The sequence below is a fragment of the Lolium perenne genome, chromosome 1 (genome assembly GCF_019359855.2).
Source record: "Lolium perenne isolate Kyuss_39 chromosome 1, Kyuss_2.0, whole genome shotgun sequence".
NCBI classification, from domain to species: Eukaryota; Viridiplantae; Streptophyta; class Magnoliopsida; order Poales; family Poaceae; genus Lolium; species Lolium perenne.
In genome coordinates, this window is record NC_067244.2 from 173,887,974 (window position 1) to 173,901,668 (window position 13,695).

General features: G+C 48.2%; 3 protein-coding genes across 4 annotated transcripts; 1 reads left to right on the forward strand and 2 right to left on the reverse strand.

Moving 5' to 3' along the window:
• The first annotated feature begins 2,663 nt into the window (after positions 1 to 2,663).
• Positions 2,664 to 5,645, forward strand: LOC127313099 (probable receptor-like protein kinase At1g11050). Of its 2 annotated transcripts, XM_051343643.2 has the most exons (2): positions 2,664 to 4,728; positions 4,869 to 5,645. In XM_051343643.2, the coding sequence occupies exons 1-2, from the start codon at positions 2,792 to 2,794 to the stop codon at positions 4,912 to 4,914; spliced, it is 1,983 nt and encodes a 660-aa protein (XP_051199603.1). In that variant the 5' UTR covers positions 2,664 to 2,791; the 3' UTR covers positions 4,915 to 5,645. The 2 variants fall into 2 exon arrangements, with proteins under 2 accessions (XP_051199603.1, XP_051199610.1); XM_051343650.2 differs by having other exon boundaries at positions 2,665 to 5,204.
• On the reverse strand, positions 4,920 to 7,076 carry LOC127313112 (MADS-box transcription factor 4). The gene is made up of 7 exons (XM_051343657.2): positions 6,652 to 7,076; positions 6,497 to 6,563; positions 6,345 to 6,406; positions 6,143 to 6,242; positions 5,987 to 6,016; positions 5,824 to 5,868; positions 4,920 to 5,312 (listed from the first exon to the last, which is right to left on the reverse strand). The coding sequence occupies exons 1-7, from the start codon at positions 6,960 to 6,962 to the stop codon at positions 5,175 to 5,177; spliced, it is 753 nt and encodes a 250-aa protein (XP_051199617.1). The 5' UTR covers positions 6,963 to 7,076; the 3' UTR covers positions 4,920 to 5,174.
• A 2,576-nt stretch (positions 7,077 to 9,652) lies between these two features.
• Positions 9,653 to 13,249, reverse strand: LOC127313120 (uncharacterized). The gene is made up of 6 exons (XM_051343667.2): positions 13,181 to 13,249; positions 12,991 to 13,075; positions 11,617 to 12,366; positions 11,301 to 11,532; positions 10,513 to 10,592; positions 9,653 to 10,026 (listed from the first exon to the last, which is right to left on the reverse strand). The coding sequence occupies exons 3-6, from the start codon at positions 12,349 to 12,351 to the stop codon at positions 9,949 to 9,951; spliced, it is 1,125 nt and encodes a 374-aa protein (XP_051199627.1). The 5' UTR covers positions 12,352 to 12,366; positions 12,991 to 13,075; positions 13,181 to 13,249; the 3' UTR covers positions 9,653 to 9,948.
• Positions 13,250 to 13,695: the final 446 nt, after the last annotated feature.

The following is a 13,695-nucleotide window of genomic DNA, read 5'->3' on the forward strand; positions in this document are numbered from 1 at the left end:
GTAGTGCACAAATTAGGCATACATACATTGGCAATAACAAATCTGCAATGTCTAGATTAACTTGAATCTACAGAAATCAAAGTCGAATCTACATCGAATGTACACGCATGTACACTAAACCACCAATATGAACTATGGTCGCTCGCCGGAGATGTAAAATCAACCGACCTGAAAACCCCTAACGGCTTATAAAATCAACGGGTTGGAAGTACTTATAGTGGAGAAATTGGGGATCGAAGTCACAAACGAAGTCCTCGGAGCCGCCGATGAAGACCTTGGATTCGAGGATGAAGCCCACTAAGATAGGGTTGCGGCCGCCACCGTAGGTGCAAATTCCCGCCATGTCAGCCAGGGTTGGCCATGCGAACACATGGGCATTCATTGCGGCCGTAGTAGAGGTCCCGGACACCGTTGTGGGCACCGGTGCAACCTCTATTGTTGCTGCCCCCGTTGTGCATGGCCTCAGGAACACCGCGGAAAACGATTTGACCGCCATGTCCTAATTATGCTTGTTGTCCGTCGCCAACTTATGATGTTTGTTGGCGGCCCAGACTTCTTGCGCCAACTTCTTACGAACAGCAAGGGGTTACCACGACGGAGATGGAGGTGCATCGATCATGGAGGGCACCACCGAATGGGGGAGGAGTGGGTGTTTAAGGGGTAAGGAAAATGGAGTGGGGAGTTAACGGGAAACGTCCGCACTTCCCAAATAAAGGGCATGCCGTGCCCGCGAAAGCTAGGCCACGCAAAAACGCCATAATCAACCGTGCCTCGCTAGCTAACTTTTGGACTGTTTTAAAACCCTTGGGATGCAGCGATTTCATGTGACCTATCTTACCAAATATTGAATTTAAACTTTTTTCTTTTTGAAAGGTTGAATTTTAACCATGTCGGCATACGAGCCACCAACTGGCCCTGGTAGTCTCTACGGCCAAATAATTGCGGCTTTGAGGAAAGTGCGCAACCGTATGAAGATACTGGAGTGTTTTGGCATCATGCACGCCTTGGAACTGTCACCGGCGACCGCGGCTTTAAGAATTAAACTACGTTCAAATTCATGCGTTCAAAGAAATATATTCCCTATCATGCATGACTAGAAATGAGCTGGTGTATCATGTGTGTCCCCGACTATCTGTCGGGTCGGCTAGCTAGCCCCCAAGTTCGTGGCCCTGGATAAAAAGCAATTGTTTCTGTTGCCAAATGGAACCGAGTTAGGCTCACCGGCCACACTTTTCAGAAGAAGAATAATGTATTGGACATCTTTCTTCACAGTCCAAAGAACTTTGTACTCCAAATTCCACTTTGTGCGTCTGTCGATCATATAAGCACTAGTGTAAAGCGTGATTTAAAATCTGTAAAATAACACCCACTTGCCACGCTTGACAGGTATACCATATATCGTGATAATGTGGCGCGCCCTTGGCTAAGTCCACACAATATTCATACGTAGGGAGAATAGAACGGGGATGTTTGGCTGATTTTGGGGCCATTTATTTCAATTTTGATGCAAAGAATGGCATACCATATGATTTTGAACAAATGTCTGTTAATTTACTCTAAGAGTGAATTACATTATTTAACCCTGATTTGTGCATTGGTGACACGTATTGCCCCATTTAAAAAAATTCTACTGGATTACCCATCTGAAAAACTTTGAACCCGGCATTATCCCATTTTTTGCATTTTGCTGGTTGTATTAGATAAGACCGACATGTTAGGTCCATGTGACGTCAACTATGTGTAAAACTCGGTGGGGGTCATTGGCAACATTCTCTTCTCCATATGCCCCATTCTTTGTTGTCTTCATGATATTTTGGAACTTTGATCGTCGCCTCACGCCTAGCCTAGCTGACACACACCAGAGCATAAGGGTCCAAGGTATCTCAAATGGGGTAACCGGGTGAAATTTTCACTAAATGGGGGTAAGCCGTGTCACAAATACACAAATAGAAAAAAATTAAAAAAAAAGTGGAATTCACTCTCATTTTAAAGATTGCCTCGTCATATGTATCTTGGAGATATAAAAACTCAATCAAAGATATGCACTACGACAAAGCGAACTCCCTCAACTCCAGATTAACTATTTTTTTTAGGATTTTCCTAAATCAAATTACATTAACTCTGACCTAGCTTAAAGAAAATATTATAAACATCTAGAATGTCAACTTAACTTTATTAGACTCACCGCAAAATATATTTTCCTGCTTAATAGATTTGACATTGTAGATGTTAGCTATTTTCTACAAACTCGGTCAAATTAGAAAAACATTTACGACAAACATAGAATTTCAATGAATTTTTAAAAAAGCAACCAACTTGTCGTACTAATAATATTGTAATTTTTTTATTGTAAGCTTCTCCATCTATCCCATCGATACATCCAAATTTTGATAAAGTTTAGACATTTTTGGTGAAACAGAAGGAGTAATAAACACACCAAAACAATGTAAAATCACTAAGTCCGCAGTATACGCCACGTGAACCAAACAGTAAAGTCGCAGGTGTGCCACGTCCTCGCTTCCAGACACCAGAGGCCTCTACGGTGTCTCCATCAATCCAACGCACGTAGATAAGCAGGCCCCACCAGTCATTGACCCGTTAGGCCACCAATATCCTGCCGCAAAGCGCAAAATTATTCCGTTCAGGCAAGCAAGCTTGGCGAAGCCGCCCCATTTTACTCCAACTACTCTCTCTGTCTCCAAGCGCCGAAAGCTCGCTCTCTCCAAGTTTGTTTAAGCTACTCCCCTGTTCAGCCACTCCTCCCCTCACCCAACACCAGCTGCTCGCCCAAATGCCGGCCCGGAGGCTCCTCAGCATCCTCCCGCTCCTCCTGGCGCTGCTGCTCGCCGGCTCGCCGGAGGGCGCGGCTGGAGCGGGCGCCGGCGGCAACGGGACGTGCCCGCTGGACCTGAGCTACGTGCCGGCCTTCCCGTGGGACCCCACGCCGTGCGCGGGGAGCGCGCCCAACATCACGGCGTGCCGGCAGACGCTGCTCTCCCTGCTCGGCATCGGCCTCGCGGGCCGGCTGCGCGCCACGGGCCAGTTCCGCCTCCCGTCGGCCGGGGCCGCCGCCGCGTGCCTCGCGGGGCTGGCGGACGGGATCTCCGCGCCGCCGGCCTCCCTCCCGGGCGCCTCGCTCGTGCGCTCCTGCTTCCCGTCGCCGGCCGACTTCGTCTCCACCCCGTCCTACTGCGCCGGCGTCACCACCGCCGCCGAGTACAGGGCCGTCGTCGGGAACGACTCCGTCGCGGGCCTGGACGCCGCCTGCGGGCCCGAGCTCGCGTCCCTGCCCGTCTGCTACAACTGCCTCACCGCCGGCATCGTCGCCACCTCCCACCTCATCGCCGCCGACGCCAACGCCTCGGCCGAGTCGCAGCGCAACTGCTTCTACCTCACCGTCATATACGCCGCCGGCATCTCCAGCGTCGAGGGGCCCACCTCCCTCTCCACCGCCAACTGCACGCTCGGGCTCGGCCTAGCCACCCAACCCTCCCACCCTTCCAAGTCAAACAGCACAACCATCTACGCCACCACCATCCCAATCGCCATCATCCTGCTCCTATCAGCTATCGCATTCTTTCTCTGGAGAAGAAAAAGAAGGCACGCCAACGCCAAGAAAACCCGAGACCTCAACATCCCTGAGGAGGGGTCGTCGGGCGAGCGGCGGCCGCACCTGCGGCCCAACACCGGCTCGATCCTATTCAGCATTGCCGAGCTGTCCAAGGGGACGGACGGCTTCGCCGACAAGAACCTCATCGGCCGCGGCGGGTTCGGGGTCGTCTACCGCGGCGTGCTTGCGGATGGGTCCATCGTTGCTGTCAAGAAGGTGCTCAACCCGGAAATGGAGGGCGGGGACGAGGAGTTCACCAACGAGGTGGAGATCATCAGCCACCTCCGGCACCGCAACCTGGTGCCACTGCGCGGCTGCTGCATTGTCGACGACGACATCGACGAAGGGAAGCAGATGTTCTTCGTGTACGACTTCATGCCCAACGGATCGCTCGAGGAGTTCATCTTCCGCGACAAAGAGGGAGGCAGCCAGCGGCCGGCGTTGACATGGGCGCAGCGCCGGACCATAATTATGGATGTGGCAAAGGGGCTGGAGTATCTGCATTATGGTGTCAAGCCTGCAATCTATCACAGGGACATCAAGGCGACCAACATATTGCTCGACAATGAGATGCGTGCGCGCGTGGCGGATTTCGGGCTAGCCAGGAGGACCAGGGAGGGGCAGTCCCACCTCACGACGCGTGTCGCCGGCACGCATGGTTACCTAGCGCCGGAGTACGCGCTCTACGGGCAGTTGACAGAGAAGAGCGATGTCTATAGCTTCGGCGTGCTGGTGCTTGAGATATTGAGCGCACGGCATGTGCTTGACATGTCGGCTCAGGCAGGGCCGGTGCTGATCACCGACTGGGCGTGGACGCTCGTCAAGGCCGGTCAGTCGAGAGAGGTGCTAGATGAGGCGTTGTCGACAGGTGAGAGCCCAAGAGGAGAGGTGATGGAGAGGTTTGTTCTTGTCGGAATCCTATGCGCACATGTGATGGTTGCGCTCCGACCAACCATCACCGAGGCGGTGAAGATGCTTGAGGGGGACATGGACATACCGGAGATACCAGACCGGCCACTGCCATATGGGCACAGCCTCATGTTCAGCGAAGCAGGGAGCAACTTCAGTGCTTCACCAGCCATCAGCGGGCCATTAATTGATAATGGGGACATGCTTAGGTGATGTAATACTTGTGTTTCTTTTGGTCAGCTAAATCCATAATTGTGTGCCATGACCTCTTGATATGTTGATTTTCTGTATGAGACATTTGAACGATGCAAATGGAATTCACATCAAATTTGTTACTTCTGAATTTTAGCCATCATCCCCAACACAAAGACAATCTGTCCAACATCTGGCAATGAGAATAGGCAGCAACTAAACAAGCATGTGATACCAAGCTCCACATTATTCAGTCCTAAGACCAGGATTCTAGGAACATCTTGACATGGACAGCAACTCTGCTAGTTAAAGCAATGTGCCCTGAGATAACTGGCATTAAGTTCACAAGGCAGACATGAAAAGGAAGATACATCTAAGGTTGCGGAAGGAAATGCAAGCTATCAGTTGCAGCCTGCAGGTAAAGGAGCTTCAGTACATACAGCCCCTGGTAGGGTTCAGTGGCCTACTTGTCTTCCTGCAAGTTGGGATGGCTGGGCTGCACCCGGAAGGTGAATGGCATCTGGGCAGCAAGATCCCTACTCTGCTGGTACCCGAGGTCCATCTCCCTCATGCCGCCGCTCAGCTCGACTTCCTGCTGGTGCTGGAAACAGGAGAGCAAACTTCGGTAAATTCTCCTCCTCTGGGTTTATCTTCAGCAAAGCAGAAAATTGAACCTATGCACTGAGTTGTCTCATAACAGTTTCAATAACTCCCTCCGTCCATAAAAGGATGTCGGAGATTTAAGTAGATTCGGATGTATCTATACACTAAAGACTATCTAGATACATTTAAATTTAGACAACCCTGCGACATCCTTCTGTGGACAGAGGTAGTATTTATTTTTGTATGGGCAGAGGTGATTTGATATGCAGTGTATCAGATATAGAACACAAGCATGGCGTTTGGTAATAATGAACTACGTCGTGTTGAGTTATTTGGTTGCTCAGTAGATGATTCTGATCAGGTGTTTTATGTACTGATCAATGGTCTAACTGCATTAGCAACACTGTACTAAAACCAAGATTGTGTCCTTGGAGAATATGACAATTTCACTAGTTGAGAGAGAGATCCATCGCAGAATGTAGAAAAGCGAGGTAGTGCTGAAAATTTACCATCCTCAAAACCAGCAGCTTGTGCTCCTCCTCCAGCATCTTCTCCTGCAGTAAATCACAAAGGAGGAGCATGATCAGAATTTGCAGAACAAAATCCTTGTTCATGAAACTCCATGGTGTACAGAAATAAAAACAAGTTGCAGTGACAAATTTAGGCTCATACAGTCCTCCTGTGCATCTTCCAGTGATCCATCTGCAACAAGGAGACAGCACGAACATCAGAGGCAGCAGTTTTCCAGAAAATAAAGGTGCGGCACTTGCATGCTGCAAACTATCCCATCAGAGCTCTGAATCCTGAAAGGCTGAAACCCCAAATTACCATCTTCTCCCTCAGGTTGGTCTGGCCGTTCTGGAGCGCCTCCTCGATGGCGATCAGCTCCTTGGGCTGCAGGGAGTTTATATCCTCTCCTTTCATGTGCCTGCACCGTTCATCACCCACCGCAGTCGCGTCATGCGAACATTGATGCGGTACAAGTAGAAAATGGAAAGGAAAAATTAAAAATCGGAGCTGGAACACTCACCTGAGCTCGATCTGCATGTTGTCGTTCTCCTTCTTCACCCTGTCGATCTCTGCGCTGATGCTCTGACATAATTCCAGGGTTTCCAAATTCAGAATGCTTTTTATTTGATTATTGGTGCTGAAAGAAACTGCTGGAATAGATCGGACAAGAACCTTGTGCTTCTCGTCCCACAGTATCTTCCCGGAGTTGGTCTGGTACTTTTCCAGAATCCTCGGCAGCCTGAAACCAAACCACAGTTGTGCATCTTTGTGATCAGTTCCAGAGGCAACAGAGCACTGAGAGGAGAAAGGGAGTAGAGAGAGCTTACGTGGTCTTGGGCGTCCAGAAGTCGTAGAGCTTGCCGGCGCTGGAGAAGATGACGACGCCGACCTCGGCGTCGCAGAGCACGCCGATCTCGCGCGCCTTCTTCAGTAGCCCGGCCCGGCGCTTGGCGAAGGTCACCTGCCGGTTGGACGAGTTCTCGATCCTCTTGATCTCGATCTTGCCGCGCCCCATCTCGACCTCCTCTGAACAAGAAAACCCAAGGCTCGACCCCTCTTCTCCTCTCCTCTGGACGCTTGGGAGCAGCAAGCCGTGGTGGTGGGGATCTTTATGGTGGCCTGTGGGTGTCAATGCCATGGTTGGGGGAGGATGGGGAGTAAAGGAGAGTGGCCGCCATGGAGGGAATGGAGGTGAGGGGGCTTTCGAACTGCGTCAGGGTTGGATGGCCGGAAATGGAAACTGCTCGCGTGCTCCTCTGCTTGGTCCGTTGCGGTTGGATTTTAGCTGACCTGGTTTCGCTTGCGTTGGAGGGAAGGAGCCCTCGTTTGATCAGTGGACACACCACTGCCACTCCTTTTTCTCTCTCTTTCATCCCCTTTTTACGGTGTTTCATCTTCCTTTACTTTTTTTTTTTACTTTTCTTTTGGCCAATCACCATTTTGTTTTCTCCTTGGCACGAATCTAGTACATGTACTCCCATGGCATACATGTTTTCTTCAACATCGGCAAAGTGTAATTGTCGGATAAACTTTGTATTGATCAAGTGTGAAAGTTACAGGAATTGACAAAATGTCATGGGGTTAAGCACCCACATATGGCGCCCTGGATTTAAAGATCAAGCATAACGAGCTAAACTAGGAGCCTCCGTATTTGATTTTCTTCCTTCAAATGAGAACAATCACCTTTTTAAACTTTGATCGATGTAAATTGATCTCCTTGAAGATAGCTGCATACTGTCCACCACTAGCATCAACCATATCCATAATAATCTGCTTGCAGTAACTCGCAACAGCAACTCTTGAAGATCGGCCGACAATGCGAGTGTCTCGCGACAAGCAGGGCCTTCAAGAGAAGGCGAATCAAGAAATAGTCCGTATAGAGACCATAGCCATTTCTGAACACCAGCCACAGCACCCATGAACATGTTCCTGGAAACCGCACCATCAATGTTGGCTTTGATCACAACACCCCAAACCTAAAACCCTACCCCAACCTCATGCGAACTAGCAAAAGGATTCTATAAAAATCAAAAGGAGGTTTCAAAATGGCTTTTCACTAAACATTGCACTCCCTCCATCCATAAAAGAACGTCAGAGATTTTTCTAAATTCGAATATATCTATACACTAAAGGGTGTCTAGATATATCCTTCTGACAGAGGCAGTATGAATTATTGTTGTTGTTTTTCTATTTGCTCCATGAAGAATATCCATCGGTTAAAAATCCAATAGGTTAGAGACATCATGACTACACTTTTGCCCCACAAATATCTGGATATTGGGATGTGGGGCATGGAGGAGCTCTGTCCATCTAGACCTCCCCATTGGCATCCCTGATCCAACCAATGTCTTTTCTTTTTATGAAACCCAATACAAATAAAGAAAGAAAGAGAGTAAGGTGATAACTAGCTATTATTACCATAACATCACACTTCTCAAGACAAGATGAGTCTACCATGTCCAATGCATACAATCAAGACTACCAAGCATGCCAGGCCAACCTCTTTTCTCATTTATCTCCATCAACCTTTTGGTGTCATTCTCGTTGGGAGCTCGGAGATACGTTGACCCAAACAACTTGATAATCATGCGAGCAAACCTGCGGACTGACTCCGTGGTAGTATCTTCGCCAATTCGAAGATACTCGTCGGTGTAATCCGCAGGGATGCCATAAGCAATGACCCTCATGGCAGCAGAGATCTTTTGGAAAGCGCTGAAACCCATCACCCCGGCGGCATTCCTACGTTGCTTGAAGTAATTCGAATTGGCTTCGCAGGCCTTCACGATTCGGACGAACAAGCTACGCTGCATGCGATACCTCCTACGGAACAAATGGGGAGGATATGTAGGTACCTCGGCGAAGTAGTCCTCCATCAGCTGCTCGTGGCCGAGGAGGAAATTCCGCTGGATGTGGTTCCGGCCGAACACGGAGCCGTGCCTCCGATTCAGCAGCTTCGCGCGGTCCTCCAGGTCCTTGACAGAGAGGAGGAGCATGGTGGCCTCCATCTCGTCGTTCTGGAGCAGCTCGTCGAGGTCGGAATCGTCGGAGCTCGACGAATCCGACAGATCGAACTCGTCGCCCGAGCTCATCCTCGATTCGGACGGAGCGGCAGCGATGGCGGTGGGGGCGGCAGCCGGAGTTGGGCGAGGATCAGCGGGCGGGGTGCGGGGCGAACGGCGCTACCTCCGGGATGCGGGGCTCGAGCGAATCGGGCGGGGCAGCGGCGGCGGAGTGTGGTGGCGGCGCGGGGAAGGAGCGAGCGAGCGGTTGCGTCAGCTGAAATTTCAGCGCGCACTAGATAGGGATCGAGCGTTCGGTTCGTTCGATCGACCCCTACAAATACATACCGTTTTGAGTTTTCGGTCTCGGACCGAAAAAAGTTTTTCGGTTTTGGCCCTTTTACGGTCACTGATCGGCGCCAAATTTCAGCCCGAACCCGTAAACTGGCGGTTATTTTTCGGTTTTGGTCCGTTTACGGGCTCTGTTAGAGCACCGATCAAGGCCTCTCTCCCCATCCCATGGTGCTTCCCTGACCCTACGCACGGCCACCCCATACTGCTGCCGAAACAGGCCTGTTTTACGAGTCACTAGATCGCACAGCAGGCTGAAAGCAGCGTCAGCACTTTGGGCCAGTGGTTTCCTTCCTTTCAGCGCATGCCACCTTTCCCGAAAGAAGAAGTGCCGCACGATAATGTGATGATTCCCCTAACAAAAGAGATTTCGTTTTGCGACAGAACAAAAAGAGAGTTAATCTGACGCTTCAGCCGCTATACATACAAGCCTACAACAACCATCTTGATTCAGTTGGCACAGTGCCCATCTGCATGCTAGAGCATCAACTGTCAGTCTGTCACCAAAGAAACTGCTCAAATGATATCCACATTCCACAGCAGCACTACTGCAAGACAGCAAGAGATAACTGAAGATTGCACAGATCTGGCTAAGCCACAGAACAAAAACTAGCATAGTATCATTCCAGGCGGGTTACATGGCTAACGGTCCAGGGAGCATTGCTGCAAGGAGTGGAGGCTTCGGCTCACCCTTTGGCCCTGCAACAAAAGGTTCTTCAGTATTCCCTTCGTCCTGGGACATCTCAGCGAGCCCCCACTTGTTCAGCTTTGTAGCTAGTCGTCTGCTACGATGGGATCACACGCTAGCCCCTTGGATTTCCATGGCATGTATGCCCCCTCATGAGATAAGTTCTGCAGATAGTTCAGCTTTAGTTCATGTTCATCTAAATATCTAGTTTCCTTAGTCACATGAGAGGAGCAATTTAAATGGATGGGGAACTGCTTTTTTTTTCTCTCTACCAAGGTTGCAATACCGAAATCATGCCTATAGCGTGAGCAACTGAGCATTCGTGTCTAGTCACCACTCATCAGATCGTCGAAAGAACCCTCTGGCTAATATGTGATATGACCCAAAATGCACATAATTGGAAAACAAACTAGTTCCCTTATGGTGTATTTTCCCAATGTATGCCTACTTCAGCAGCTTCCCCTGTAAACCTTAGCTGGGTAAATCATTCGTTCAGATCATTTAGAATGCACCAATCAATCAATCAGTGCAGAGGTCAGTGGGTTTCCCACCTTTGCCTTTTTTTTAAATCATTAATGTTAATTTCCACTGTAGGATATCATAAGTATGCACAAGAAAAATATATAGCTAGGATGGTGAACACAAATAACCTCCAACCAGAAGAAGAATTTTCGCAGGAGGTTCAGGCGCCCCTCATCAGTGTCAGCAGAGTGTATTTGTTTGGCCAGATCTGCATGGCATGCCAAACATCAGTTTTGGTAGCAAAGCATGACACAAATGCAATCAAACAATCCATCCACTGGCAAGTATATTGCGGCACCAAAGCATAACCTTCAAAACTGCTAACAGGACTACGAGAATCTAGATCACAAAGTCTATAAAAAAATGCTACAGGTGCTTTGGGTCAAAAAACAAGATAACACAACATACAAAATTGGCATCATGTATCCAAAAATCAAATTGTCAGTTTATAGAAGAAAGCACAATTGGTACAGAAAATAGAGGCATGGCGACAAGAGAGAAGCTGAGCAAGCTAACCCCCAATTATAATGCACTTAAATCAGGGTTGTTTTGTTCTATGTGAGTGTTACAAATCATTTTAATTAGTTAGGAGCTGGAGAGGAACAACTTAGCTTGATGGATTCTGATAGAAATCAATGATCCATGCAGACAAAAGAAGGGAAAAAGCCTATGGACATGATGAAATTTAATCACCGACTTATGTTAAGGATTTCTAAAATTCATTTGGTCAGAGCTATAGGCTGGGAACATAGATCGATTAGGATCTTAAAATGCACAGTTTTCAAAATTCCTGTCCACCAATACCTTGCTGAAATTAGGTTAAAAAATGAACTCATAAGACTCCGACAACAATAAAGGAGCAACAATGAAATAACTCCATCAAGCAAAAATTATTGTTAAAAAAAGGACAAACCACCTGGGTAGTGATCAAGATATGATAGTCCAAGTATGTCTGTGTCGTAGCGCTTGCATGCATTTCGCAAGTGTTTTAGCCTGCTCACAGGCTTCTGCTCAGTGGCTTTTCTCATAAGCTTTTTGTGTTCACTTCCGTCGTAGGGCTGACTTAGAACAGAATGAAGTTTTTCATCAAATGTAGAAGGAACACCGGAACTAAAAGCAGCAGGTTCTCCTTGATGATCTTCACAGACCTGGCCCAAAAAAAAACAAGCTATAGAGTGGATACAGCATCTTCAAAGAGATAAACCACAAAATTAAGCAAAGGTATAACTCACGTTAAAAGCTGAAGATTCTGGAGCAGGTCCATTGATTCCACATTCAGATATAATATTGTCATTCTTTCCAAGTCTATCTTCAGTCATGTTTTCAAGTGCATTGATCGAATGCTTTCGCTCCTTTGTGGAGCTAGCAGTTCTCATTTTACCATATCCAGCGGGTGTCTCATCCTCTTTCCCATATACGAATGTTACACCTGGTTCTGGCTCAACAACCATGAAGCCATCTTCGATCCTCATCATGCTCAGGAATGCTGCATAGGATTCATCAATTGATGTGTCCATCTCCTTCACATTTATATGGGCATCCGTGCCTGATGTTACACTTACACCTGGTTCTGGCTCAACAACCATGAAGCCATCTTCGATCCTCATAGTGCTCAGGAATGCTGCATAGGATTCATCAATTGGTGTGTCCATCTCCTTCACACTTATATGGGCATCCCTACCTGATGTTACACTTACACGAGGGCGCTTGGTCTTTGGACCACGCCGATTCCTGTGCAGGGAATTGTTAAGGACACTTGTGCAATCTTTGTCCACTTCATACCTTACCGAAGCAGGCATGCCATGATCCCCATCTGGCACATCGCAGAAATAGCTGCTCCCAACTTCGCTCAAATGTTCCAGGAAAAGCTTGTAAGATGGATCTACTTCGGAAACATCGTCGCCAATTAGACGGTCACACACCTTCTTCTTGTTACGTGATGGTCCATTTGCTGTTTTCCGGCTCATTATCTGCTAGATTCCCTGGAAATCCAGTAAGGGATTATATTATACGCATGAACAGTCGGTCTATCAGTAACTGTCATAGAAATTCAGAGCGCACTAAGCAGTTGGTTCTTGCAATGCAACCTACACTGAGACATCAGTACATCACTGTGTTAGGCATCCAGACCTAATGCATACATCACGGAGTTAGCCCGGAAAAAGAGTGTGGCGATTCAATCGAGGAGCTACCCCGAATTGTGACCACTCAGACAGATTGGATGGAGGCGAGTCTGTGTTGAATTTCTGTGCCCTACTGACTGTGGCGATTACAAAGTAGTGTAGCAGAAATGCATCTCCGCACCGAATAAATCGTCACTAGCAAAGTAGCAATGCATGCAACAAAATCACCCTAAGGTGTAAGATCTGAGTCGAATCGGCAGAGATCGCTGGGCACAAAATCGCCAACGACATGCGAAGCTCTTTGGCAACAAAAGCCCCATTGTACAGAGTACGGACCTACATGCACAGCAACGAGATGCAGTGCTTCGAGAGGAAATCAAGAAAGCACGAGGAAATCAACAGCCGAATCCTCAACCGAAAACTGTCCCTAAAAATCTCTCCACTTCGCAAAGCAATATTTGGGGAAGGATTAGCTTAGCTTACCTGGAAGAGGAAGAAGATCAGAGCGATGCTGCCTTCGCCTTCCTTTTCTTGGCCGTACGGGGGTTTCTAGTGCCGAGCGGATTTCCTGTTCACGCTCAACGTAGAATTTGGGGGAAAAGGAAAGCAAACAGTCAGAAGCAAACTGGAATCGATGCTTGTTCTTGACGGATAAAAGGAGAAAACTTCTGACTTGCCGCGTGCCGGCGCCATCGATTGCTTTGTTTTCATTGATTGAGAAGATTGAGAGGACGTGACATCCGGGTTCGGTGACATCGCCTGCTGTTTTTTTTTTTACTTTTGGGGGGCTAATTAATTTTTTTCTTCTTTATTTCCATAAATATTGCGCAGTTTTTTTCTTCAAAAAATAATATTATGGCGTCGGTTTCGGGAATCCCGAAATGGACTAGTCGGGTATGAAAAGTCAAAAGGTGGCCAATAGTGTGGCCCAGAGCGGCAAGGAATCCGTCGGGATGGACGAACCCGAAAAGCTTGGTCGCCCTTTAAGGTGACCATTCTGATCGGGGTAGAGAATCTCGAAGAGTCCAGCCGGTTTAGTCTACCTAGTATGTTCCTCGCAAGCAATAACTCGCCCCGTTCCCTTGCTTCTTCCTCTCTTATTTCTCGTGTGCTCTGTTTATTCTCTTTGGTTTTGGCAATTTTGTGGCCAAATTTTGCCATTCTCCCGCCAAATCAAGTAGTTAGATC